Here is a 27,437-nt window from a genome sequence, read left to right as displayed (position 1 = left end):
GCTCTCCAGTTTTAGTACATCTCCCCCATTGCATCAAAACAAGTTACACATTCCCTCGGATGCGTCAATAGAGCTGCAAGGATTGTAGTCTACTATGAAGGGGCTGATTGATGACAAGTTCGGTGATATACAGTAAGCAGGATCTAAGTTTATGTACGTAATAATAATTCATGTGTCAAATAAATCTTCCCAATGTAGATCAATGCATCGGAAGGAATTAAAAATGATTTCAGTTGAACAAATAACACAAAGCAGTGGCATTTTGTATGTGTTGAATTTTAGTGAATTCATACTAAGATATATTTTTTTTTTAATGGAAAAAAGTGTCACTGTCACCTTTTTCCTAAACTTCTTAGTGTTTATATTTCCTGCTTGGCAGCTGATGATGGCCTGCTTTTTATTTATTTATTTATTGGTCCATAGTCTACAGCAGAGAATTTCCCTTCTGTGTGTGACGGTAATTAGTAACCGAACTGTATGACTGCCCTGAGTAAAGCTGATTCCTGCTTCTCCAGTTAGACGGGTTCCATGGTGCTGAAATATAAAACACATTTCCCTATTTCTGCTTTAAAGACGTTTTTTTGAGCCATACGACAGGACTGAGAAAGAGAAGAACGTTTGTTCTTGGACATTATTCTACTATTTATCTTGGAAAAGAAGAACTCAATGCATTTAAATTTAGGAATATTAACTGGGACTGTTTATTTTACATTTTTAATAACTTCCAAAATCGGGCTGTTTTACACTTCATGAGTTATATTGCTGGCTAAGCACAGAAATTACAGCTCTTCTTGTATTGCTGGGCCTGCCTTGGTTGGATTTTTATATCTACATCAGACCCTCCTGGAATTAGGGGATTTCAAAGCACTGAGGACCCTGTAAGGTTCACACAGGAACTTCCCTGCAGAAGGATGAAGATGATTCTACTCCTAATTTTAGAAGTGTCAGCTGTATGTTCTGGTGAGTGCCTCAAATGTTTTAACAACTCAATAAAATGTAAAAAGAACAATATAAGGACAGATCACGTAGCTGAAGAAGTTATAGAACCTCATTGTTAGTTATTTTATGTCATTGTAATGTTAGCCTTTAATATGGAGTTGGTTGCTGTTTGAGACTTAAAAGCCTCTTTCACACGGGCCGGATCTGTTTTTTTTCTCAGCAGGGGATCCGTCCGTTGATCCCCTGCTGAGCTGATAGGAGTGGCCGGACGACGGGTCCTTGTCTATCCTCCTTATGCAAAGCGGACACAGACACAGCCCGCTCTGCTCTATGGGCAGTCAGATGTAAACAGACCGGCTGTCTGTTTACATCCAACTACCATCTGATCCGATCGGTCCACATAGAGGGGAACAGATCTCCTTCCTGTTTTTGCTGCATTGGATTGGACCCAGAGGACACGGGTCCATTTACATCCGACTCCCCATAGAGGAGAATGGAGAATCCGATCAGGTCCTGTTAAAAGACAGAAATCTGGACCCAATCAAACCTCTCATGTGAAAGAGGCCTAACAGTCTCCTCCCTTCTGGGAAGGATTTCCACAAGATTTTGGAGTTTGTCTGTGGGAATGTGTGCCCATTCAGCCAAAAGAACATTTGTAAGATCAGGTACTGATGTTGGATAAGAATACCAGACTTTCAACTGATATTCCAGTTCATTCCATTGGTGTTCAGTAAGGATGAGGCCAGGGATCCATGTAGACCACTTGAGTTCCTCCATACCAAACCTCCGTAATCAAACCTTGTCTTTATGGAGCTGGTTTTGCATTATTATTATTATTACATCGAGTTTATATAGCGCCAAAGGGTTTGCTCAGCGCTGTACAATAGAGGGGGGAACAATACATGGCACAGTACAACAATAACAAACAACGCATGAGGGGTAACAGGGCCCTACTCTTTCGAGCTTACAATCTAGGAGGGAGGGGGTAGTGGTACAGGAGGAAGTGGCTGTGGGGAATGGAGTGGTGGGAGGAATGAGGGAGAACAGCCGTTAGGTGAGGGTGGGGTAGGCTTCCCTGAAGAGATGGGTTTTGAGGGAGCGCCTGAATGTGAGGAGGGAAGGTGACAGTCTGATGGACTGGGGCAGTGAGTTCCAGAGGATGGGAGAGGACCTGGAGAAGTCTTGCAGTCGTACGTGGGAGGAGGAGACCAGGGAGCAGGAAAGAAGGAGGTCCTGTGAGGAGTGAAGGGTACGGGTAGGGCGGTACTTGGGGATCAGGTTGGTGAGGTAGTCAGGGGCAGTGTTGTGAATGGCTTTGTAGGTCAGGGTTAGAAGTTTAAATTTGATGCGTTGGGCAATCGGGAGCCAGTGGAGGGATGGGCAGAGGGGGGTGGCAGAGGTGGAGCGGTTGGTGAGGTGGATGAGTCTAGCCGCTGAGTTCAGGAATACATTCATGCTGGAATAGAAAACGATATATGGAGAAACCCCCCAATAGAAAGGGACTTTAACGACACCAGTAAATTAAAAGTTAATATACATCTTTATTAAATACCATCATAAAACCTTCAAATATAAAAATAGTCATGCTGGGATAGAAACGGACCTCCACCAAACTGTTGTCACAAGATAGGGAGTGCCCAATTGTATCTAGGATGGTTTTTTTTGTTGTTGTGGGGCTAAATGTCTTACATTCAACATAATTATTGGTCACCACCCAGCAACACGGAATTTGTGTATATTCCCTCTAGGGCCTAAGGTGACTCAACAGCTTTTGTATGTAATATTCTGCACTTGAGTCACAGAAAATCTATTATGGTTACTAAATTATACAGGTGTAAATCATTATTATTCTTTAAATCTGGTATATAATATATATTGTCCTGTATAATAATAAATCCTGTATAATAATACTGCAAACGTTATAAAATCACCTTATGAAGGAAAGAACTCCAAACAAGTGGACAATTGTCTATAGTGTCTTTGTATGCTGCAGCACTACCAAGCATCCTTCACTCAACTCCTTAGTTTGGAGGGGTATCCAGATATAGTAAAACTGGACATATAGTCAGGTCCATAAATATTGGGACATCGACACAATTCTAACATTTTTGGCTCTATACACCACCACAATGGATTTGAAATGAAATGAACAAGATGTGCTTTAACTGCAGACTGTCAGCTTTAATTTGAGGGTATTTACATCCAAATCAGGTGAACGGTGTAGGAATTACAACAGTTTGCATATGTGCCTCCCACTTGTTAAGGGACCAAAAGTAATGGGACAGAATAATAATCATAAATCAAACTTTCACTTTTTAATACTTGGTTGCAAATCCTTTGCAGTCAATTACAGCCTGAAGTCTGGAACGCATAGACATCACCAGACGCTGGGTTTCATCCCTGGTGATGCTCTGCCAGGCCTCTACTGCAACTGTCTTCAGTTCCTGCTTGTTCTTGGGGCATTTTCCCTTCAGTTTTGTCTTCAGCAAGTGAAATGCATGCTCAGTCGGATTCAGGTCAGGTGATTGACTTGGCCATTGCATAACATTCCACTTCTTTCCCTTAACAAACTCTTTGGTTGCTTTTGCAGTATGCTTTGGGTCATTGTCCATCTGCACTGTGAAGGGGCGTCCAATGAGTTCTGAAGCATTTGGCTGAATATGAGCAGATAATATTCCCGAAACACTTCAGAATTCATCCTGCTGCTTTTGTCAGCAGTCACATCATCAATAAATACAAGAGAACCAGTCCCATTGGCAGCCATACATGCCCACGCCATGACACTACCACCACCATGCTTCACTGATGAGGTGGTATGCTTAGGATCATGAGCAGTTCCTTTCCTTCTCCATACTCTTCTCTTCCCATCACTCTGGTACAAGTTGATTTCGGTCTCATCTGTCCATAGGATGTTGTTCCAGAACTGTGAAGGCTTTTTTAGATGTCGTTTGGCAAACTGTAATCTGGCCTTCCTGTTTTTGAGGCTCACCAATGGTTTACATCTTGTGGTGAACCCTCTGTATTGACTCTGGTGAAGTCTTCTCTTGATTGTTGACTTTGGTAGGTATACACCTACCTCCTGGAGAGTGTTCTTGATCTGGCCAACTGTTGTGAAGGGTGTTTTCTTCACCAGGGAAAGAATTCTTCAGTCATCCACCACAGCTGTTTTCCGTGGTCTTCCGGGTCTTTTGGTGTTGCTGAGCTCACCGGTGCGTTCCTTCTTTTTAAGAATGTTCCAAACAGTTGTTTTGGCCACGCCTAATGTTTTTGCTATCTCTCTGATGGGTTTGTTTTGTTTTTTCAGCCTAATGATGGCTTGCTTCACTGATAGTGACAGCTCTTTGGATCTCATCTTGAGAGTTGACAGCAACAGATTCCAAATGCAAATAGCACACTTGAAATGAACTCTGGACCTTTTATCTGCTCATTGTAATTGGGATAATGAGGGAATAACACACACCTGGTCATGGAACAGCTGAGAAGCCAATTGTCCCATTGCTTTTGGTCCCTTAACAAGTGGGAGGCACATATGCAAACTATTGTAATTCCTACAATGTTCACCTGATTTGGATGTAAATACCCTCAAATTAAAGCTGACAGTCTGCAGTTAAAGCACATCTTGTTTGTTTCATTTCAAATCCATTGTGGTGGTGTATAGAGCCAAAAATTTTAGAATTGTGTCGATGTCCCAATATTTATGGACCTGACTGTAGATTGATAGTGTTTTGTTCAGCTAGTGGGCTGAGTGAAAAACAACTGGCAGTTTCCTCCATTCACACAAATGAGATGGAGGAAACCCCCGTGCCTGAGCATTGTATTCTGACAGAAGGACCACTGAGGCAGCCACTGATCAATGAAAAGATTTCAAGCAGGTCCCTTTGACAGAGGTTGATCGAATGTTTGAATTCTGCTTAGGATGCCTACAAACCGATCGACATGGGTCCAGTTCAGCAGGGACCAGACCAATCTCAATCAGTGTATGTCTAGCTTGAGGTCCTGTTCACATCTGTAAATTGCCGTTCATTCTACAAATGCAGCAAAATGTGCAGTGAAGAAAACGCATCCCACTCTGCTCCAACAACAGATTTGGAGCTTCTTTGGGGAACTTGTCACACGTAGGGCAGCCCATTCAAGTAGAAGAGCTGCACTGTGTGCAACAAGCAGAAACCCCCCAAAACGCACAAAAGAAAAGTGTGGGAACTCAGCCGTTGTGTGATGGTCAGATGTCCACAAATAGATCAAAAAGGCGCAGCGCTAAAAGCAAATAGTGCCGAAATAATATATTCAAGAAGATAAATATGAGCATAAACCTATTTAATAAATTATATCAGATAAACAAGACAACAATAATAAAAGTGCATATATGGGTGACTGGTTAGTGTCAGAAAAAAGTGCCAAAGTCTATGTATTAAATGTATGATATAGTGATCCTTCGTGTGTCTTCCGGTGATCAAATATTCAAATTATAAACTCACCAGATGCATAATTCCAATATGCATATAGAAGACTTATTCACATCTCAAGGTCTCAAATGGAATCCTCTTATGGACTTGTCTAACATCTCTGGGCTTCCCTCTGGGCACCTCTGTCCATCTGGGGTTCCCTTTGGATCATCCGATAAGATAAATCACCTCTCAACTACCTTCCCTGGTGGCTCTGCTAAGCTCTCAGTAAATACTGTCAGTGTCTGCCCCCCCCTACACTCTGTAACTGAAAAGGATGCTCCCTTGGCACAGTAACAAAGGATGGCGCTGGTTTGATTCCTATATCCTGAAGGCTGGCCTGCTCTTCATTGAGTGTAAAAGACACCTCTGTTTTTCCTTGGTTCTTGACAATCCTAAGCTTTCCCACAGCAGTGGGCGAAGGCCTCAGGAAGGGGTGAAGTGGGAAAGCTTAGGATTGTCAAGAACCAAGGAAAAACAGAGGTGTTTTTTACCACACCACAATGGTCTGCTAATTAAGCAGAGGGGGTAATTGTTCACAGGTGCTCCAGGTACTATATAACTTTCTGTAGAACTCATTCTGAGCATGCTCATCCTCCTTTTGCTCGGTCACATTAGAGATCTGGAGGAGCAAGCTGCAACACTGGGCAGAACCGACAACCTTGAAAGGGGTCTTCTGCTTACTGAGCAGGTAGTTATGGGATTGATGTGGAGGGCGGAGGGACTAATCAGGATTATCAGGTAGGAAGATGGGTTACTGTAACAAGAGGCAGTGGTAGGGGCTCACAGAAAAGGAAGGCTGGCCCTGGGTTTCAGCACCCAAACAAATTTGCCAAGTTGGGTGAAGATGTGGGGGTGGCAAGTCCAGGGGTGGCAGCCCTGGATGTCACTGCTATCCCTGACAGCCGGGAGGGCAGACCATCTGGGAGGGGTGGTGAGGGTAGTGCAGGAAGGCCTAGACAGCCGGTGGTAGTAGGGGATTTTATAAGCAGAAGGACTGATAGAATAATTTGTTGCCAGGATCACCTCAACTGAATGGTTTGCTGTCTCCCTGATGTCAGGTTTCGGCATGTGGTGGACCGGGTTGATAAATTACTGGGAGGGGCTGGGCATGACCCAGCTGTCTTGATCCATGTTGGAACTAATGACAGAATACATGGAAGGTGGAGGCTCCTTAAGAATCAATTTAAAGAACTAGGCTGCATGTTGAAGGGAAGGTGATATTCTCTGAAATATTACCTGTGCCATGCGCAACTCAGGAAAGACAGAGGGAGATTAGAGAACTCAATGCATGGCTGAAGGCCTGGTGTAAGAGGGAAGGATTTGGGGTTATAGAGCACTGAGCTGACCTTTCATTGGGGTGCAACCTATATACTAGAGATGGTTTGCACCTAGGGGTCTGCTGTGCTGGGGGAGAGGTTTATGGGGAGGCTGGAGGACTATTTAAACTAGGATCGAGGGGGGAGGGAGAAATAGATTATAATGGGGTAGACAGATCAGACAGGGGTCAATACTTATTGGTGGGTGGAATGGGGAAAGATGGGCAGAGGGCTATGGAAGGTGATAAGAAGGTTCCCATGTTACAAACAACCATTGGAATTAGTACCATTTGTACTAAAATAAAAAAAAGGAAAATTTGCATGCAAAATGTGACAGTAAATTAAAGTGTTTGTTCACCAATGCCAGAAGTCTGCCAAGCAACATAGGTGAGTTGAAAGCTTTGGTGCATGAAGAGAACTATGATTTAATTGGTATTGCTGAATCTTGGCTTCATTCTTCACATGACTGGGCCATTAATATTCCTGGCTATGTTCTCTTTGTGAGAGACAGAGTAAATAGGAAAGGTGGTGGTGTCTGTCTCTATGTGAAAAGTGATCTCAGAGCGAGTGTGAAAGAGGACCTAGTTGATGGAGAGTGTGATGAGGCTGAAGCATTATGGATGGAACTGCACACGGGGGTGCGTACTACAAAGGTAATCACTGGAGTTTGTTATAGGCCTCCCAGTGTTAATGAGGAGGTGGAAACTCAGCTCCTTGCACAGATAGAAAGGGCTGCAAGGGCTGGGACAGTGATGATAATGGGGGATTTAACTACCCGGAAATTGACTGGAGTAATGGTACTACAAAGGTAATCACTGGAGTTTGTTATAGGCCTCCCAGTGTTAATGAGGTGGAGATTCAGCTCCTTGCACAGATAGAAAGGGCTGCAAGGGCTGGGACAGTGATGATAATGGGGGATTTAACTACCTGGAAATTGACTGGAGTAATGGTACTGCAGGAACAGTTAAAGGGCAAAAATGTATAAACCTACTACAGGACAATTTTATGGTACAGTTCTTAGAGGCCCCAACTAGGAATGATGCTCTGCTGGACCTGGTGATCTCAAACAATGCAGAGCTTATTACTAATATAAAGATGTTCATATAAAAGAACATCTGAGTAGCAGTGACCATAAAATTATTTCATTCATTGTTAGCTGTAAACAACAAGCACATATGGGAAGATAAAAACTCAACATTAAGAGAGCACATTTTTCAAGGCTGAGAGCTGCTCTCCAAGACTTAGACTGGGAGGAAATATCGGCATCAATGAACACTGAACAGAAATGGGAATTCTTCAAAACTACCGTATGCAAACACACTGCAAAATATATTCCCATAAACAATAAGTTCAAAAGACTAAAAATAAAACCCATGTTGCTCACGACCAAAGATTAAAAAAAGCTATAAATAACCAGTTTAGGACTGCCCTATAGCAGATTTACTGCTACAGGGCAGCCATTATGTGCAAAATCACATATATAAACCTGATTTTGCACTTCCTGGTGGGGGGGGGGCACGCGCTCACCCCCGACATGCTGCTTCTGCTGTGATTAGTCACAGCAGAAACTGATCAACAGGTGCCAGCCAATGGATGAGCGCCGGCACCCATTGATCTACGAGGAGAGTGACAGAACACAGCTTTGCCTATGTAAACATTCTGCCAGAAACACAAAATAGAAGATATTTTTTCTCCCTCTAAATGCTGAGCTCAAAAAATGCCTCAAGACTACCTAATGTGCATGGACACATAGGATAACATGAGTTGCTTCTACAGGCAAAACACTAAACTCCACTGGGAGCTTTATTAAGCCAGTGTGCATAGAGCCTAAATAGCATTAACTTCTCTCCATATTTGTGAACAAAGAAATTGTAGTTTTTAATATTGTCATATTTTATAGCCTTCTATCTCACATCATAAAATGTCTTCTCTTTATCCCTCAGAAAGTCACTCACTCAAGTATTATATCACTGGAGTCTCTGCTCCGGGATCCGGACTGCCTGTTTACTCTGTGGTTGGATACTTGGATGACCTAGAGATAGAGAATTATAACAGTGACACCCATCAGTATCTTCCCAAAGTTGACTGGATGAAGAATCTGGAACCTGAATACTGGGAAAGAGGCACAACTCTGAATCAAAAACAGGAGCCTATCTTCAAGCAAAATGTGCAGATAGCAATGAGCAGATTCAACCAGACCGAAGGTCAGCTATGGCTTTATTTTCACTTTTGAAGGCCAACGATGTAGTATTTCAAAACCTAGTATGGTATAACGCGGGTCTCCTTTGTCTTGTTTTTTTATTTACTTCCTATGAGCAAGAGCAAATTCTTCTAGAAGCTGAAGCAAGGGAGCTAGGCAAGCAGTGGTAGACTGGAACAGTCTATAGCACAAGTGTCACACTGGTGGCTCTCCAGCTGTTGCTAAACTACAAGTCCCATGAGGCATTGACAAGATCGACAGTTATAAGAATGACTCCCAAAGGCAGAAGCATGATGGGACTTGTAGTTTTGTAACTGGAGGGCTGCCAGTTTGACACCCCTGGTCTATAGCTTCACAGCTGGGGACCATGAAGTTAGCTTGTAGCACAAATAAAAGCTCTACTCACAAGTCCTGAGGCAGGATGAGTCCATAGGTTCAGTTCCTTGTAGTCCAGCAACCAGTCCAGAGAAGCCCCCGGGGCAAACAGCCCTCTGAAGCTCCATTCCAAAACAGGGGAAGAGGGCCATCGCTCTTCCAGACAATTTAACAGCATCCCAGCCACCATCTGGGCACACCTCCCCAGGGATTGGCTAGGCTCCACTCAACATTTATGCTGGTCAGTTGAATTCTACCTTCCTAAACTCTAGAACAGTGGTTCTCAACCTTCCTAATGCCGTGACCCTTTAATACAGTTCCTCATGTTGTGGTGACCCCCAGCCATAAAATTGTTTACCCATTAATTATAATTCATGAAGTGTCGTTTTACCTCCAACACTGCTGCTTTCAGCACAGTAGCTGCTTTTAACAGAGTAGCTGCTTTCAACACAGCAGCTGCTTTCTACACAGTAGCTGCTCTTTACACATCAGAAATATGTGTTTTCCGATGGTCTTAGGCGACCCCTGTGAAAGGGTCGTTCGACCCCCAAAGGGGTCGCGACCCACAGGTTGAGAACCACTGCTCTAGAATATTCTTCTAGAGGCAGAGGGAAGCAATCAAACTCCTAGTCTGTGCAGCCCTGAACAAACCAGACTAAACCATCACTGCTCCTCTGATTACAGAAAGAGACAAAAACTAAATGTACCTAGCAGTCTAACTAGAAGGGTGCTACATCTACAATTTGCTTTCTTTAGAATGCAGGCACATATTTAGTAGAAAAGCCTGTCCCCTGTCCCCAATGTGGGACCATTGCTCTCTGTGTGGAAGCAGTGGTCTCTCAGCAGAGGTCCAACATGGTTGAATAAGAGGTAGAGCTCTCCAATCAGCAAATCTCATGCCTCCTGCTGATTGAAAGGGACTCATCTGACTTACCAGGACGTGTGTCAGACCTCTTCAAAGACACCACTGCTTCTACACCAAGGACAAGGGTTCCACTCTATGGCATCTGGCAAGGCGACAGGCTTTTCTACCGAGGCTGTGGCTGCTTTCTAATGAAATCCAGGTAAGACTTTGAACACCTTTTTGTTTTGAGGCACTTGACATGTATTTAGCTGATTTAAACTATAGGTTTAGTTCTGCTTTAACCACTTCTGCATCGCTCTATAGCAGAAATACTGTTACAGGGCAGCACGGGTGCACAAAATCCCATATATATATGTGATTTTGCAGTTTCAGGTAGGGGGCGCGTGCACGCCCTACCCGTGCCGCCATTTGTGGCCTTGGCTGACAGTCACCACGTCCCGGACGGTGATTCCTCGCTGGTCCCCTGTGATCGCCAAGTGCTACCAACGGGGGAGAGACCTGTGTATAAACAACACAGATCTCTCCCCTGTCAGCTTGTGCACACTGTTTTGTATGGTTCTGCATAGCAGAGCCATACAAAGCAGTGTGCTTATAGTGGAAAGCATGCACACAGCCAGGGGCATTTGGAAAACTCGGGCACCCCCTGAGGGCCCGGGGTCAGTAGGGGGCCCCATGAGATGCCCCTGGTACCTTTTTCATAGGCTTTTTTGAGTTTGGGCAAGGACACAGGGGCCCCATGATCCCCTATTGCCCGGGGGCCCCATGAGTTGTCAGTCCGCCCCTGCACACAGCCCACAGTAAAACAGCACACAGTTAACCCTTTGGTCGCCCCACATGTTAACCCCTTTCTGCTCAGTGCCATTAGTACAGTGTCAGTGCTTTTTATTAGCACTGATCACTGTATTGGTGTCACTGGGGACAGTGACACCAAGTCAGTTTCCCCCAGTGTCAAAATGCCCGCCTCAATCCCACTAAAAGTTGGTGATTGTCACCATTACTAGTAAAAAGGAAAAGAAAAATTCTGGTATATATATACAGCCATTTGTAAACGCTATAACTTTCACCAATTAATTTACACATATTGGGATTTTTTTTTTTAGCAAAGACATGGAGCAGAATACATTTTGGCCCATTTTTTTGTTTATAGCGCAAAAAATAAAAAACAGACAGGCGATCTGTTTACCACTGTAAAAAAAAAGTTCTATACATGGGGAAAAAAGGAAGTAAATTTAATTTGCATGCAGCGTTGCATGACCGCACAATTGTCGGTTAAAGTAACGCAGTGCCGTATCGCCAAAATGGCCTGGTCAGGAAGGGGGGGAAATCCTCTGGTTAATATTTTTTTATTCATATTATAAGAAGCTCACACTGCTGTTTTTGACTCCCCTTTTCTGGTGTGAAGAATGTGGCTGGAGTATTGGGAGTCCACGAAGAAGAAGAAGACCTGGGGAGATGTAGCACCCGGATGACCAGAAAGACAGAAGTAAAATGGGTGATTTAGTGGTCTTCCTTCCGGCCTTAACTGAAGTATCAGATCAGGGTGGAATGACTTTAGGCACACCTTGTAACCGAGACCTATTATTCAGCCTGCTAAACCTATCATAACCTCTTACACAGAAAACATACAAGACCAGGGGCGGACTGACAACTCCTGGGGCCCCCGGGCAATAGGGGATCATGGAGCCCCTGTGTCCTTGCCCAAACTCAAAAAAGTCTTTGAAAAAGGTACTAAGGGCATCTCATGGGGCCCCCTACTGACCCCGGGCCCTTGGGCAGTGCCCGAGTTTCCAAATGGTCAGTCCATCCCTGTACAAGACGTAACATGTTCCATTCTGTACACAGGGATCCACATCCTCCAGTCAATGCACGGCTGCATGCTGAGTGATGACGGCACTGTCTTGGGGTATGAACAGATCGGATATGATGGCAGAGATTTCATGTATCTGGACACACAGAGAGGGATCTGGATCCCGGCCAGGTATGCAGCTGAGATCACTACACAGAGATGGAACAGTCCGGAGGAGAGTCAAGGAAACAAGAACAAGAAATACCTGGAGAATGAATGTATTGAGACTCTGAAGACGTTCCTCAAACTTGGGAGACTTTATATGAAAAGCTCAGGTGACTGCATTACATACATAATAGATGTCATATCAAAGTATTGCCACTTGCAGAATATCTATAGTGAATGATCTTTTAGTTCTGGATAGAGCAGGCTGCTAAATGATTATTGCTGTATGCAGCCCCACTGGGAAGCTTTACTATTTCTTTGTCCTTTTCACTAGGACACTAAGGCTGGCCATACACTATACAATTTTCTGTCCAATTTCCTTTAGATTTACTTTCAACTATGTAGTGCAAGGGCCTGCCTGATTGGATACAATTGAAAGTGTCATTTAGGATTAACCTCATATATTTTTTGGTAAATCTAAAGCAAAATTCTCCAGAACATTGTATATTGTATGGCCAGCCTTAGGGGTGTACTCACTTTTGTTGCCAGCAGTTTAGACATTAATGGCTGTGTGTTGAGTTATTTTGAGGGGACAGCAAATTTACATGTTATACAAGCTGTACACTGACTACGTCACATTGTAGCAAAGTGTCATTTCTTCAGTGTTGTCACATGAAAAGATAGAATAAAATATTTACAAAAATGTGAGGGGTGGACTCACTTCGGGTAGATACTGTATTGTGTACTCACACTCTATCTGACACTATTTAGCCAATGTTTTAATGTTTTTCTCTCCTATTCTTCCAGTCCCACCAATGGTAAAGGTCTCAGGACGTAAGTTGGGTGACGTCACCAAGCTTCACTGTCAGGTGTATGGATTCTATCCCCAAGCTGTGACTGTAAAATGGATAAAGAATGGAATCGATACAATGATTGGAAATCAGACCAATCCTATCCTTCCCAACCCTGATGGCACCTATCAGACCACAGTTAGCACTGATGTGCAGATCAGGGAGCCGGACACTTACTCCTGTCATGTGGATCACAGCAGCCTGCAGGAGACAGTCATTATTCTCTGGGGTGAGTTTAATCCAGACCTAAACTACTGCAAAATCATGTTGTTGTTTGGTTTGTTTTTTGTTTTTTTTTTGCAACCAAGTAACATCTTTCAGTGTTTGAATGTGAAGATCTGTGAATGGAACCCGGAAGACAAAGGTGATCACTAAAGATTTCCAGCTTCCACAAGGATCCCACAGGTATGGCATATATGTACATTGGTCCAAAGTGGAGGAATGTAACTATGCTATACTATCCATACCTGGAATTCAGCTTTAAAGCCCAATTAAAGTCTCATGTAAAATGCACCTAATAGATTTAAGGTGCACAGTAAAGGAAAGTGATGCTGTAAAGAAGAACACTCACTTTCTAGGCTTTCTATTTGAGATTTTAAAGAGGAAAACCATTGCACTTGAGTGCAGTGTATGCATACCTTCCCTTGTTCCCTCTATCCCTGTTCCCAATCAACATTTAAGAAATTAAAATGTAAATACACCGCTTTTGGGACCCAGTGACATCATCACTTTCTGCAAAAGATAATATGCGAGCGCTATCCGGAGATCTCAAAGCGGCTAGAACACCAAAAGGTAACCAAGAAAGAACCTTCCAATAAAGTACATAAACATATATATATAAAACCATATATAAGGTGCAGCGCTATAATAGTAAATGGCATATATAACATATAAAATATATATATACACTAAAGTGCAAATATCAAATCACACTGCGGTGATGTTAAGTGAGATGAAAAAAGTCCCAAAATAAGTCAAACGTGGGGATCCAATAGATCCTAGTAGGTGCGTGGGATAAGATTCTGTGTAGCACAGGGTGAATCTGAGGTAAAAATTGCGCACTCACCAGAAGTGCATAAAAAAAACGCATGTAAGGTTTATCCTGTGATATCAGATAGCGATCATCAGTTGCCAAGATAGGGATAGAATCCTACACCTTCCAATCGCACCTTGGGTATATACTTCAAATTTCATATGCGTGTCTCAGGCGTGTCACCATCCGGGGTCCCCTTTTAAGGTAGATTCTGCAAGTGGCCCAGGACCCTTTGATAATGTGCACCGCACGAAACGCGTCAGGGGGGCTGCAGTATCTGGACGTCTTACCACCACAGGTGGTCATCCTAACTATTATCTGGTCAGTGTTTCATTTACATTTATTTGCATTTTATCTTCACTATTCATGTTGCACCTTTAAATAAACTCAGTTTATACGGTATCACACTATGTGGTGTCCCTTATTGGGCTCTCTTCTATGAGAGTCCCCACTTGCAGAATCTACCTTAAAAGGGGACCCCGGATGGTGACACGCCTGAGACACGCATATGAAATTTGAAGTATATACCCAAGGTGCGATTGGAAGGTGTAGGATTCTATCCCTATCTTGGCAACTGATGATCGCTATCTGATATCACAGGATAAACCTTACATGCGTTTTTTTACGCACTTCTGGTGAGTGCACAATTTTTACCTCAGATTCACCCTGTGCTACACAGAATCTTATCCCACGCACCTACTAGGATCTATTGGATCCCCACGTTTGACTTATTTTGGGACTTTTTTCATCTCACTTAACCTCACCGCAGTGTGATTTGATATTTGCACTTTAGTGTATATATATATTTTATATGTTATATATGCCATTTACTATTATAGCGCTGCACCTTATATATGGTTTTATATATATATGTTTATGTATCATCACTTTCTAGCTGTTTTTATGGGACTGTAGGCAGTATTCTTTATTCTATACAATAAAGACCACAACTCTTAATGTTTTGGTGCTAACTCGGCCGCGGCCGGTTTATTATTGGTTTAAATATCATTCTTTATAACACTTTATTTTTTACGTATTAGCTTACTAATAATTGTAAAACATTTTTACTTCAATTAATCTTAAACCCCCATATTAGTCACTACGACTCAAGCTGTACTTATTAACACAACACTTATCAGCCATACTCATTAACAATACAACTTTTTTCAATTTACATATTTATGTATTTTAACATCATCAAATATGATACTTACCAATAACAATTGGCCGCGATGAAAAGGGGCGGGTGGGAGGTCGCACCACAAAGATGCCTCCCAGGTTTCTGAATCTTCCGTTAACGGACCCCCCTTTTTTAGCCCTCTCCTCTCTCCAATTCTTCCTATTGGTCACTTTTTCCTTCCAGGAATGTCCAGGTGTAGTGGGGGGCCAGGGGCTGAGTGACAACTCATGGGGCCCCCGGGCAATAGGGGATCATGGGGCCCCTGTGTCCTTGCCCAAACTCAAAAAAGCCTATGAAAAAGGTACCAGGGGCATCTCATGGGGCCCCCTACTGACCCCGGGCCCTCGGGCAGTGCCCGAGTTTCCAAATGGTCAGTCCGCCCCTGTGGGGGGCTAAAAACTTCCAATTCTAAAATCTTCCCCATTATATAATATACCCTGGGGGGGCTTAAAACTTCACAGGTGTAGTGGGGGAGCTTAAAACTCCATTTTTCTTGAAGCTTCTCCGTTATACTATTATATCATGGGGGAACTTGACACTTTAACGTTTTTTTTTTCCTCCTCACACCAGTGGGGGGGCTAAAAATCCCTTCTGACCTTCTAGAATGTTCCCCCACTGTATTTTTGGAACCTTGTTTCCCTGCCACAGTCCCATAACAAAGGGGGGGGGGCTATTTATTCCCCCTTTCTTTTCCTATGGGACTGCAGGCAGTATTCTTTAGTCTATACAATAAAGACTACAACTCTTATTGTTTTGGTGCTAACTTGGCCGCGGCCGTTATATTATTGGTGTAAATATCCTTCTTTATAATAACGCTTTATTTTTTACATATTAGCTTACTAATAATTGTAAAACATTTTTACTTAAATCAATCTTACTCAAAAACCCCAGTTTAAGCTGGCCATACACTACAATTTTCTATCCAATTTCCGCCCAATTTCCTTTAGATTTACCTTCAGCTGTGTAGTGCAAGGGCCTGCCTAATTGGATAAAACTGAAAGTGTTTGGGTTTGACCTCCTATTATTTGGTTTTTAGTAAATCTAAACCAAAAATCTCAGGAAAATTGTATCGGGTATGGCCAGCCTTGGTCACTACGACTCAAGCTATACTTATTAACACAATACTTATCAACCATACCATTAGACGGGGGGGGGGGTGGGGGGGGAGGAGTAAACAAAAACCCCATCTGTAACACAACCACCATACTGCAGCCAATTCAATACAAGTATAGAGGTCCTCATTCAATATATCTAAAGCTATATCATATAAATGTATGCCGTCATCTCCATACATATCAATTAAACCATCTTCTAATTCCAAATGACGATATGAAAACCCATTAACCAGCCCCATAACTTCGTGAATAGCCTTATTGATTTTTTTTTAACAAATTTTTTCAAACGGTTGTAGAGACGAAGTCTCGAGCCAGCGCAAACGTGGAATTATTTCTGAGAAAACAAATACCATCTTTGGATAAAAGGAGTGTAACAGCTGAATATCATCCTTCATTTGAAAGATCGAGTCCAATGTTTTAACTTGTCCTATGTCATTTCCCCCAAGGTGAATTATTAAAATGTCTGGTGTTGGCCAGAAATGACCTAGCCTGCCTAATTCAAAACACAAATCTGACCAAATCATACCTCACCGTCCACTCCAAAATACCTGAAAGTGGTCATTGTTCATGCCTAGAGTTTCAGAATATACACTATTGGCAGCTTGTGCATGCGCCCAAAAGATGAAGGAATGTTCCCATATCCAGACTACCTGAATGACACCTAAAATAATTTAATGGTAAGAATCAGACCTGATATAGGATTTAAAACAATTCAATTTCCATCTTCCAACTTTTTAATAACCGTCTCATTTAAACCCAACCTAGAAGCCTCTGTGGCAGCTCCTATGTGGAATGAATGAGAGGATATTTTAATGTGAGACAATTCTAATATATAAAGACATTTCTTAAACACCGTATTAAACTGGTATTTTGTGAGAGGAGAACCATCAGCATGTATAAAAAATACAATATCTGAGGAAAGACGGATTTGCAAATAATCCTTCATCAGAGCTACAGGACAAACTGGTGAACCATGTAACTCGTTAAGCCTTAACCAAGAACCTTTGCCAAGCCGATCCATTTTTGATTTACCAATAAAAATACGTAAAAATGTATCGTGAAAAACCATATCTGGAAACTAAAGCCCAGAATGACAGTTCTTATTTGCTGCAATTAATTCGGAAATTTTTAACACTGTGGAAAAGGCTAAAGAAAAGACCGCTTTAAACAAGATGGATTCAAAACGGGAAAAACACACAGAAGATGTAGCGTAACCCAAGCTCTCCAACAACTGAGGAGTAATAGCCCATCTGGAATCCACAGTAGAATGTCGTTTCTTCTAACCTTTTAAAGCCTGTCGTACTGAAAAGAAAATTAAAAAGGGTGTTAAATTCTGCAGTTTTAGAAAAAAGAATATGCCCGCAATCGTTTTATAAACACGAGTCCAGGAGTATCCTTTTTGTAGTAAATTGTTAAGAAAAAACAATAATAATGGTTCAGAGAACGCATCTCTACTTTCATGAACCGAATCTAGAAATCTTAGCCAACCAAACCAGGCTGACTCATATCCAGCCATTGTTGAAGGAACCAATGAATGTTTAATATAGTTATTAATGCCAGCTAAATGAGATCCCACAAATGAGGAGGATAAGCTATTCCGACTGCATCTGCTTCTGGAAATAATTTGAAGAATTCTGTCATCTGAAAGCGAGACAAAGAATCCGCCATAACATTACTCTTACCCGCAACATGTTTGTCATTTAACCAAATATTCAAACTAAGACACTTGAAAATTAAATAGCGCATTAAGACGATAACTGGTGGGGATTTAGAAGAGAGACAATTTAAAGCATACATAACGCCCTTATTATCAGAACTCAGAAAAATATGCCTGTTCTTAAAAAAAGGACCCCAATAACTTGATCGCAACAACAACAGGGAAAAGTTCAAAGAGGACTATATTCTTTAAATAAACCATCAATCTCCATGTAAAATGCCAGAATTCAGCACACCAATGCGTACACCAAATGGCTGCAAAACCAAGAGACCCAGCAGTATCCGTAAAAAGCTGCATGTCAGCATCAAAAACAAAATCTTGTTGCCAGACTGTCCTTCCATTAAAGTGGTCTAAAAATTGATACCATGCCAACATGTCTTCTCGCATGTCATGGGACACCCTAACATGGGAGGACGAGATTTCAAGCTGGACATAGCCAGATTAAGTCTGCGAGAGAAAATTCTCCTGACAGGCAAAACCCTTGTGGCAAAAGCCAAGAGGCCCAGAACAGATTGCAATTCTTTCAAGGTTACTTTCTTTTTATGAATCAAGATAATTAGTAAATATTTGATTTTCCATATTTTTTCAGCTGGGAGCCTGAATTCCATATGCAAAGTATCAATAGTGATACCGAGAAAATCCAAACAACACGATGGAAAAAACTTTTTTTCATGCTCAAGAGGAATTCCAAAATGGTCACAAACATAGAGAAAATCAGTTAATAATTTACTGCAGCCTTCATTCCCCGCCGGGCCCAAAAAAAGGAAATCATCAAGGTAATGGATCAATGAATCAGAACCCAACACCTGAGACATGACCCATTCCAAGAAAGTAGAAAGCCTCAAAATAAAAACAGGAGATAGAACAACCCATCGGGAGGCATTTATCAAAATAAAAGAATTCTTCAAAGAAAATACTTAAAGAATTAAAACAACTAGGGTGTACCGACAACAATCTAAATGCAGATTTGATGTCCGCTTTAGCTAAAAGTGCCCCTGGACCTAACTGCCTAAGTTTCTTTAAAGTTTTCTGGAAAGAAGCATAACACACTTAAACAATCTCCGAACAAATCTGCTCATTTAAGGAATACCCTTTTGGAAAAGGCAGATGGTGAATTAACCTATATTCATTCGGTTCCTTTTTTGGGCTAATACCTAGCGGAGATATTCTAAAATCGCGAAAAGGCGGAGAAAACTGGCCAGCCAACCTATCTTTGTGCAATTCTTTAAACAATTTTTTGCGTACAATATTATGCAAACTGTCCAGAGATATATTTGGCACTAAAGTACAACCTACCCCGGTGAGTGCGTCCAGTTTCACCGGGGACATTGCCTTTACAAAAGACTTCCCTTCCCAATTGGTGTGGATTATTGACTAGTTTTTTTGAAACATTTGGCAATGGGATGTGCTCTGTAACAAAAGGCACGCTCATGTCAATATTTGCATGAAGCTGGCCATTTGCATATTGCATCACTGTAGGAAAAACAATCTCCTTTTCTGTAAGGGGTATTGGTTGCGGGGGGTTTGTAGGCTGTGGTTTCGCAAAGGTTGATCGTTGGGGTAGAAAAAAGATTAAGCCACAAACTCACATCTTTAGTACCCCACTGCAAGGAAGGGTGAACCGCCAATTTCTGTCAAAAAGATTCGTCATACCCAAACCAAGAAATTCCGCCAAAATTTTTATACGCTTCCAGAATAATATCAATGTGGTGAAAAAGACCAGAACTCCTATCTGGATACGTTTCGCACATCACACTAGAAAAAAATGCAAAATGCCTGAAGCCAATTGTTAAAAGAATGAGCCACCGGCCTCCTACGGTCCTCTTCTGATCTGTCCTTTTTTTCTCTTCTGATTTATTTATTATTTATTTCAGGTACTTATATAGCACCATCAATTTACGCAGCACTTTTACATATTAATTGTACATTCACATCAGTCCCTAACCCTCAAGGGGTGTTCAATCTAAGGTCCCTAACTCACATTTTTTAAGATATACCTTAGAACATGGAAGAAGGGAAAGGGTATCAACAAAATCACCCTGCCATATTTTGTCTTTAACTCCACTAGCTAGATGAAAACCAAGCGGTGAAATAAATCATGGCAAAGATTCTTTTAAACAAGATTTAGGTACATTAGGTTTGGGAAAAACTGATACAGTTGCAGTGTGATCAATAGTACAACCGTCATTAGCAAAAGATCCACTAGATGGCGACCAAACACCTGCAGCAGTATCAGCAATATTCCTATTAGCATTATCTACATGATTAACATTTGACTGTTTAGTTCAGCGGTTCTCAACCTGGGGGTCGCGACCCCTTTGGGGGTCGAACGACCATTTCCCAGGGGTCGCCTAAGACCATCGGAAAACACATATTTCCGATGGTCTTAGGAACCGAGACACCGCTGCTGTCTCCGGCGATGTGTGGGCGGGATGATACGCTGCTCCTGTCACCTCCGGGATCGCTCAGCAGCTCCGCCTCCTCGCCGCTGATTGGCCACCGGAACTGTAGCTCAGGAGAGGCACACAGGCGGCCAATCACCGGCGAGGAGGTGGAGCTTGGAGAGGAGGAGCCGAGCGGCAGCGCGCGGAGATCGAAGAAGACCGAGGGAGCTGCCGGAGCGAGTGAAGAGGAGAGCGGCCAGAGAAGGAAGACAGCTGACAGGTAAGTGAGAGAGCGAGCCCAGGCTGGAGCAGGGGTCAGCAAAGTAAGTATCATTGGTGTCAGTGGGAGGAATAGTGCCCCATCATTTGTGTCACTAATACCAACGATGGGGCACTATTCCTCCCCCCACTGACACCAACGATGGGGCACTATTCCTCCCCCCACTGACACCAACGATGGGGCAGTATTCCTCCCCCCACTGACACCAACGATGGGGCAGTATTCCTCCCCCCACTGACACCAACGATGGGGCACTATTCCTCCCCCCACTGACACCAACGATGGGGCACTATTCCTCCCCCCACTGACACCAACGATGGGGCACTATTCCTCCCCCCCACTGACACCAACGATGGGGCACTATTTCCCCCCCCCTGACCCCAATGATGGGGCACTATTCTCCCCTCCACCACACTGACATCAATGATGGGGCACTATTCCTCCCACTGACACCAATGATGGGGCACTATTCCTCCCACTGATACCAATGATGGGGCACTATTCCTCCCACTGACACCAATGATGTGGCACTATTCCTTCCACTGACACCAGTGATGGGGCACTATTCCTCCCACTGACACCAATGATGGGGCACTACTCCCCCCACTGACACCAATGATGGGGCACTATTCCTCCCACTGACACCAATGATGTGGCACTATTCCTCCCACTGACACCAGTGATGGAGCACTACTCCTCCCACTGACACCAGTGATGGGGCACTACTCCCCCCACTGACACCAGTGATGGAGCACTACTCCCCCCACTGACACCAATGATGGGGCACTATTCCTCCCACTGACACCAATGATGGGGCACTATTCCTCCCACTGACTCCAACGATGGGGCACTATTCCTCCCACTGACACCAACGATGGGGCACTATTCCTCCCACTGACACCAACGATGGGGCACTATGCATCCCACTGACATCAGTGATGGGGCACTATTCCTCCCACTGACACCAGTGATGGGGCACTATTCCTCCCACTGACACCAGTGATGGGGCACTATTCATCCCACTGACATCAGTGATGGGGCACTATTCCTCCCACTGATACCAACGATGGGGCACTATTCCTCCCACTGATACCAACGATGGGGCACTATTCCTCCCACTGACACCAATGATGGGGCACTATTCCTCCCACTGACATCAATGATGGGGCACTATTCCTCCCACTGACACCAATGATGGGGCACTATTCCTCCCACTGACATCAATGATGGGACACTATTCCTCCCACTGACCCCAATGATGGGGCACTATTCATCCTACTGACACCAATGACATGGCACTATTCCTCCCACTGCAAAATTACAGTTATGAAGTAGCAATGAAAATAATTTTATGGTTGGGGGTCACCACAACATGAGGAACTGTATTAAGGGGTCGCGGCATTAGAAAGGTTGAGAACCACTGGTTTAGTTGAACCCTGAAGTAGCCAACCAATGTAGCAGTAATAAAATTAAAAGTGCAGCGCTAGAAAATAAAATGTGACACAATAAAAATGATCAAAAAAAGTCCCAATTATGGTGACCTAGGGTAACAATGCACACTGACCAGAAGTGCACATAAATAGTGCAGTGTAGTAAGGATGGAGTTCATAAAGTAGTCATCAGCATGCAGAGGGTAGATGTATACCCTTGATCAACGAAGGTCCACACGATGATACAGAGCTAGGCAGAAGAAATCCACTAGATGGCAGAAAATGATCACAGCTCCACCAAAGAAAACACTGCTCCTCCACTGTACACCAACGATATCTAAGAAAAAAGATGCTCCCCACAAGGGATCAACAAAAAAATGCCCATAGTGAAGTAGAGTTTAAAAAGTATTTATTCAATAAGAAAGGCAGGATGCATCCAGTAAAATGGCAAAAGCTAGCGCACAAAAAAACAGACAGGACTAACCATCCTGTAAGATGTAGTGGCCGCCGGAGCTCCACGATGCTCCGACGGCGTGACGTCAAGGCGTGCGTAGGCTCCTCCTTACGCGTTACGTGCCGAGCACATCTTCAGAGAAAGAACCGAATGTAGCAGTAATGTCCATTAGGACCAGGGGCGGACTGACCATTTGGGAACTTGGGCAGTGCCTGAGGGCCCAGGGTCAGTAGGGGGCCCCATGAGACGCCCCTGGTACCTTTTTCATAGTCTTTTTTGGGTGTTGTTTGAATGTGGGCAAGGACACAGGACCCCATGATCCCCTATTGCCCAAGGGCCCCATGAGTTGTCAGTCCACCCCTGATTAGGACCGTTACATTTTGTAGCTCACCTGTATCAGATGTTCCCATGGTGTCACCTGTGTCTCAGAAACGACCACAGGGATGTGCCGCGTGTCCGTTACCGATTGGGGACGACCAGGTCCCAGATCATCACATTCATATGTCGCCTCCATTTCTGCCATCGCCGCCGCTACGTCCGCTGCCGCTGACTCTATATTGAAGTCTTCCTGTGCCCTGCAGAATGGAGGCACAATTGTATTGGCATCTTTAGATTTTTTAATATGGCACGGGCCAGTTATCTGACCATCACATCGGCCAGCCGTGGCCACGCCTCTTGCTGCAGTGCGCCTGTGCAGAGAACAGATTCCAGCAGGGTGGAGAAGGGGAGTACATATCCATGCCAAAGCACCGCTTCTTCCCGGAACGCACTCTGCCTGCACTGCTCTCTCCTCTCATCTTTTGGCGACGACCCAGAAGCGTTGCCACACTATCCGATGCCTCTTCTTGCGGCCAAGACATGGATGCAAATGTGATTACAGTGAAGCCAACACACACCGCTTCCTAGTAAAACACTCCCAGCACACAGTTAACCCTTTGATTGACCCACATGTTAACCCCTTCCTGCCCAGTGCCATTAGTACAGTGTCAGTGTTTTTTTTAAGCACTGATCACTGTATTGGTGTCACTGGGGTTGTCAGCGACACCAAGTCAGTTCCTCCCAGTGTCAGAATGCCCACCGCAGTCCAGCTATAAGTCGCTGATCACCGCCATTACAAGTAAAAGTTAAAAAAATCCCAGTATATATACCGCCATTTGTAAACGCTATAACTTTCAAGTAAACCAATTAATTTACATGTATTGGGATTTTCTTTTTAGCAAAGACATGGAGCAGAATACATTTTGCTCTAAATTTATGGCGAAATTAGATTTAAAAATTTTGTTACCGGACATGTTTAATAGCAAAAATCAAAAATATTGTTTTTTTTTCCTCAAAATTGTCGGTCTTTATTTTTTTTATAAAATAAAAAAACGCACAGGCGATCAAATACCACTGAAAGAAAGCTCTATTTGTGGGGGGAAAAAAAGACGTAAATTTCATTTGGGTGCAGCGTTGCATGACCGCGCAATTGTCCATTAAAGTAATGCAACGCCAAAAATAGTCTGGTCAAGAAGGGGGGAAATCTCCCGGAGGGCAAGTGGATAAAAGTAAAAGAACAACATAAAACAGTGCCATATTATGGACACTGTCTTTGATAAACGAACGCATCAATATCTGGTTGGATGAATGTAGTGGCAATTGTCAATGAATTCTCAAGGTGCTCATCAGATATTTTGGTTCTACTTTTGCCCTTCGTGTGCTTCATCCTTGAAGAGAGTTGCTCACAAATATCGGTGCTGCTGAACACTGATGACATGAATGAGGCGTGATTGTGAGGACTGGGAGAATTTTAGGGGGATTGACACTGTCAAATGTTTCTTCGGCCACATGTGTTTACGAAGTGTAAATGCATTTTTACAAAGAATTCTTTAAAAAAAAATCAACATTTTTAAGTAAGTTTATGATTTTGTATTGGACCGCATTCATAGCCATCTTGGACCGCATGGGGCCCTTGGGCTGTAGGTTGGACAAGCCTGTTCTAAGCATTTCTTGGTCCTCTGAGTAAACCAGACTTTTACTGAAGCGGATTCAGTGGAATATTGAGAATGACAATTCCTCCTGTCTATATGAAGCTCCTCTGTTTAATACACAGGCGCATTCCTTTATAGCAGGGGTGTCAAACTCCATTTTTTTTTATCGCTGGCCGCATCAGCATTATGGTTGCCCTCAAAGGGCCGGTTGTTTCTATGAGACTATATAAATGTGTCTCTTCTTTACCATAATAAATACTTTCCTCTGCATTCCATTATTATTGGTTATAGTAATGACTTCAGACTTAAGCTGTGAAGGAGGCGGGTGCAGACCAGCATGGAGCCCACTCCCACTCCCGGTCCTGTAGCAGATGATGCCAGTCTGAAAAGGAGGGTCGCACACCGCTGGTGTCATCTACAAGGAAGTTTATTGGAGATTGCAGAGACAGAAAATGGTTCTGCTATGGTGTTCTGTCTGAGTTGTCTCTAATAAAGCTTCTTGTGGATGACACCCATGGTGTGCGTCCTTTTCAACAGGCATAGAGTTGTAGTATTCTCATAATAATTATAAGCAGATGTCCAGAACACCCCCCCCCCCTCCATCAAAAGTCCCCACCCTCCCTTACCTGTTTCTGCAGCTGGGAAGAAGCTGGGGGTGAAGCTGAGAAGCAGAAAATGCAGGGTCTGGAGGAGGACCAGAGGAGGGCTGGAGTCAGCTGACAGTCTGCTAAATGCTGAGACCAGGGGAGGCAGGGATGAGGGGGTTCTGCGGTTGCACAGAGAGTTGCAGGTTCTGTAGGAGTTCTGTACCCCTCTCTGCTGCTGACTACTGAGACAAGGAAAACGTGGAAATGATGGGGGTGCCACAGCTACAGGAGAGGTACGAGGGCCACATGAAATGCCCTGGAGGGCCGGATTCAGCCCGCGGGCCTTGTGTTCGACACCTGTGCTTTATAAGAAGGCTGGCCCTTAAAAACACAAATGCAGGTACTTAGGTGCATTGTGATACCCCTGTTGATGGAGACATTTCTAATAATAATAATTTTCATCATTCTGAAAATGTCATTCTATTCCTCCTGCCTCCATCCATAGGCTTAAGGATGTTTCACTCTTTGTGTTCAAAAAATGCAAAACCCCTTCGGGTACTCTTCAATTATATGTCCTGTTATTTTGCATTTTCCGTAGGGTACAAAGTACATAAGGATCACGGCTCTCATGGTGACAGCTATCCTAATATTGGCCTCATTGTCGGGCTTGTTGTTGCTGCGGTTTTTATTGGTGTTCTTGGACTCATCCTATGGAAGAAATTCTCAGGTATGTGAAATAGTATCAGGTATATGTAGCATGTAGAACCAGAGATTGGCTGCTACCCGGGTACTGTCACAGGGTAGTCTACTTGCTATACACAGCATAAAATATATATATATATTACAGACTCACACAGCATGAGTTACACCACCATAAATGTACCTCCACTAACACTAGTAGCACACTGGAGGGTACTACACAATAAAGGACAGGGATTTATAGCTCTCATATATTGCAATACATGTTTAAGTTGGCCAACTGCATCAGAGCAATCCCTCTATGGCCAATCCCTAACGTGTTCTGCAAAATTCAAATGCTACAGTGGACACAATACCAACATGGGGCAGACAGACACCAACCGGAGAGCTACTAGATCAGGTCTGGCCACTCACCTTATTGCAATCACCTTTTCAGCTTTTGGTTTTAGTTCTGGAACTATGACTGGTAGAGAGCTCCAGGTAGACTCATATTTCCTAAGTTACCTTTTATAGAGAGCATTGTATTTGTATCTGTGTAGAATGGAACTAGCTATAGTATCTCTAATAAAGTATACATTTCTCCCGTCTTTACAGGACACAGAACAAATGGAGAATGTGCGGTGCAAACACTCATCCTTCCCGTTTCAGGAACATAGAAGGCGAACAATATTTTTCAGTTTAGGACTGCCATTTTGGTCTATATAACCAGGAGGTCTTGGTTTGCTATCTCATATCCATCTGTAAGTCTTACAAGAAGTCTGCTGGGCCCTGATTCCAATGCAGCTGGATGAACTGATGTTGTATTAAAGACCTGAACTCAAAAGTAAAGATTGGCTATGTTATAGGGAACATCTATACATTTCAATTGTGCCGAAGCAGTTCCCTGCCAGTCTTGGAACTCCAGACCCTACGGTCTTATAGCTGTATATCTGCAGCGTGAGATCTGCTGCCTCTGACTGCTAGTCTCAAGAGATTTGAAGTGATGCCACTACAGTGGTGCTCACTGTTCTCCTTGCTGGAGGCTCTGCCATGTGGAAGCAAAGCCCTGCCCCTACCAAGATGGCTTCTTCAACACAGAGATTCAGTGCAGTACAAGGCAATGTTGTAAGGATTGGTTGCCAGAGACCATGTGATCTATGTGATAGCCCTGACAGGAGATACTTTACCACTAGGACAGTGTTTCTCAGCCTTTTTTTGAGTCAAGGCACCCTGTAAAAAGTATGCACAATCTTGAGGCACTTCATTATAAAATTTAAAAAACAAAATCAAAAGTATTACATAATGCAGCGACAGCCACACATGTAGGGCACCCAACATTGGAGGTGACTTAATCTTCCAAAGGAAATACTCCTTGCAATGTTTTTTCCCTTGTGACCCCACTGCTGATGGAGAGGAGCTGGGCTTGATCCACTCAATGTCATGTATACAATTTTGGGGCAATTTTAGGAGTTTTGCCAAGGCACCCCTGAAGAAACCTGAAGGCACCCCAGGATGCCAGGGCACCCTAGCTGAAAAAGGCTGCGCTAGGACACTGATTATAGCAGGGCCGGCAATCAATTGACACATGTTGTGCATTATGCAGCTACCTGCTCCCATTTATACCTATGATCACAGCATCAAGTAGAGAAAAGTCATCCAGCATTTCC

At 43.4% G+C, this 27,437-nt stretch overlaps 1 protein-coding gene across 1 annotated transcript; it reads left to right on the top strand.

The window, feature by feature from the left end:
* Positions 1 to 494: 494 nt before the first annotated feature.
* On the top strand, positions 495 to 26,886 carry LOC149440795 (major histocompatibility complex class I-related protein 1-like). Its single transcript, XM_089658139.1, has 6 exons — positions 495 to 960; positions 8,644 to 8,904; positions 11,983 to 12,261; positions 12,899 to 13,171; positions 25,691 to 25,819; positions 26,386 to 26,886. The coding sequence occupies exons 1-6, from the start codon at positions 912 to 914 to the stop codon at positions 26,445 to 26,447; spliced, it is 1,053 nt and encodes a 350-aa protein (XP_089514265.1). The 5' UTR covers positions 495 to 911; the 3' UTR covers positions 26,448 to 26,886.
* The last annotated feature ends 551 nt before the right edge of the window (positions 26,887 to 27,437 follow it).

This window comes from Staurois parvus, unplaced genomic scaffold (genome assembly GCF_062004578.1).
Source record: "Staurois parvus isolate SC_StPar_1 unplaced genomic scaffold, SC_StPar_1.0 ptg001052l, whole genome shotgun sequence".
NCBI classification, from domain to species: Eukaryota; Metazoa; Chordata; class Amphibia; order Anura; family Ranidae; genus Staurois; species Staurois parvus.
This window is presented reverse-complemented; position numbering and strand designations above follow the sequence as displayed.

Bases quoted from the DNA above. Each gene is read 5' to 3' on its own strand.
- LOC149440795 (XM_089658139.1), top strand. From the start codon at position 912: ATGAAGATGATTCTACTCCTAATTTTAGAAGTGTCAGCTGTATGTTCT. The intron at 961-8,643 runs GTGAGTGCCTCA...TTTATCCCTCAG, and splicing joins AGTGTCAGCTGTATGTTCTG to AAAGTCACTCACTCAAGTAT. The intron at 25,820-26,385 runs GTATGTGAAATA...CCGTCTTTACAG, and splicing joins CCTATGGAAGAAATTCTCAG to GACACAGAACAAATGGAGAA.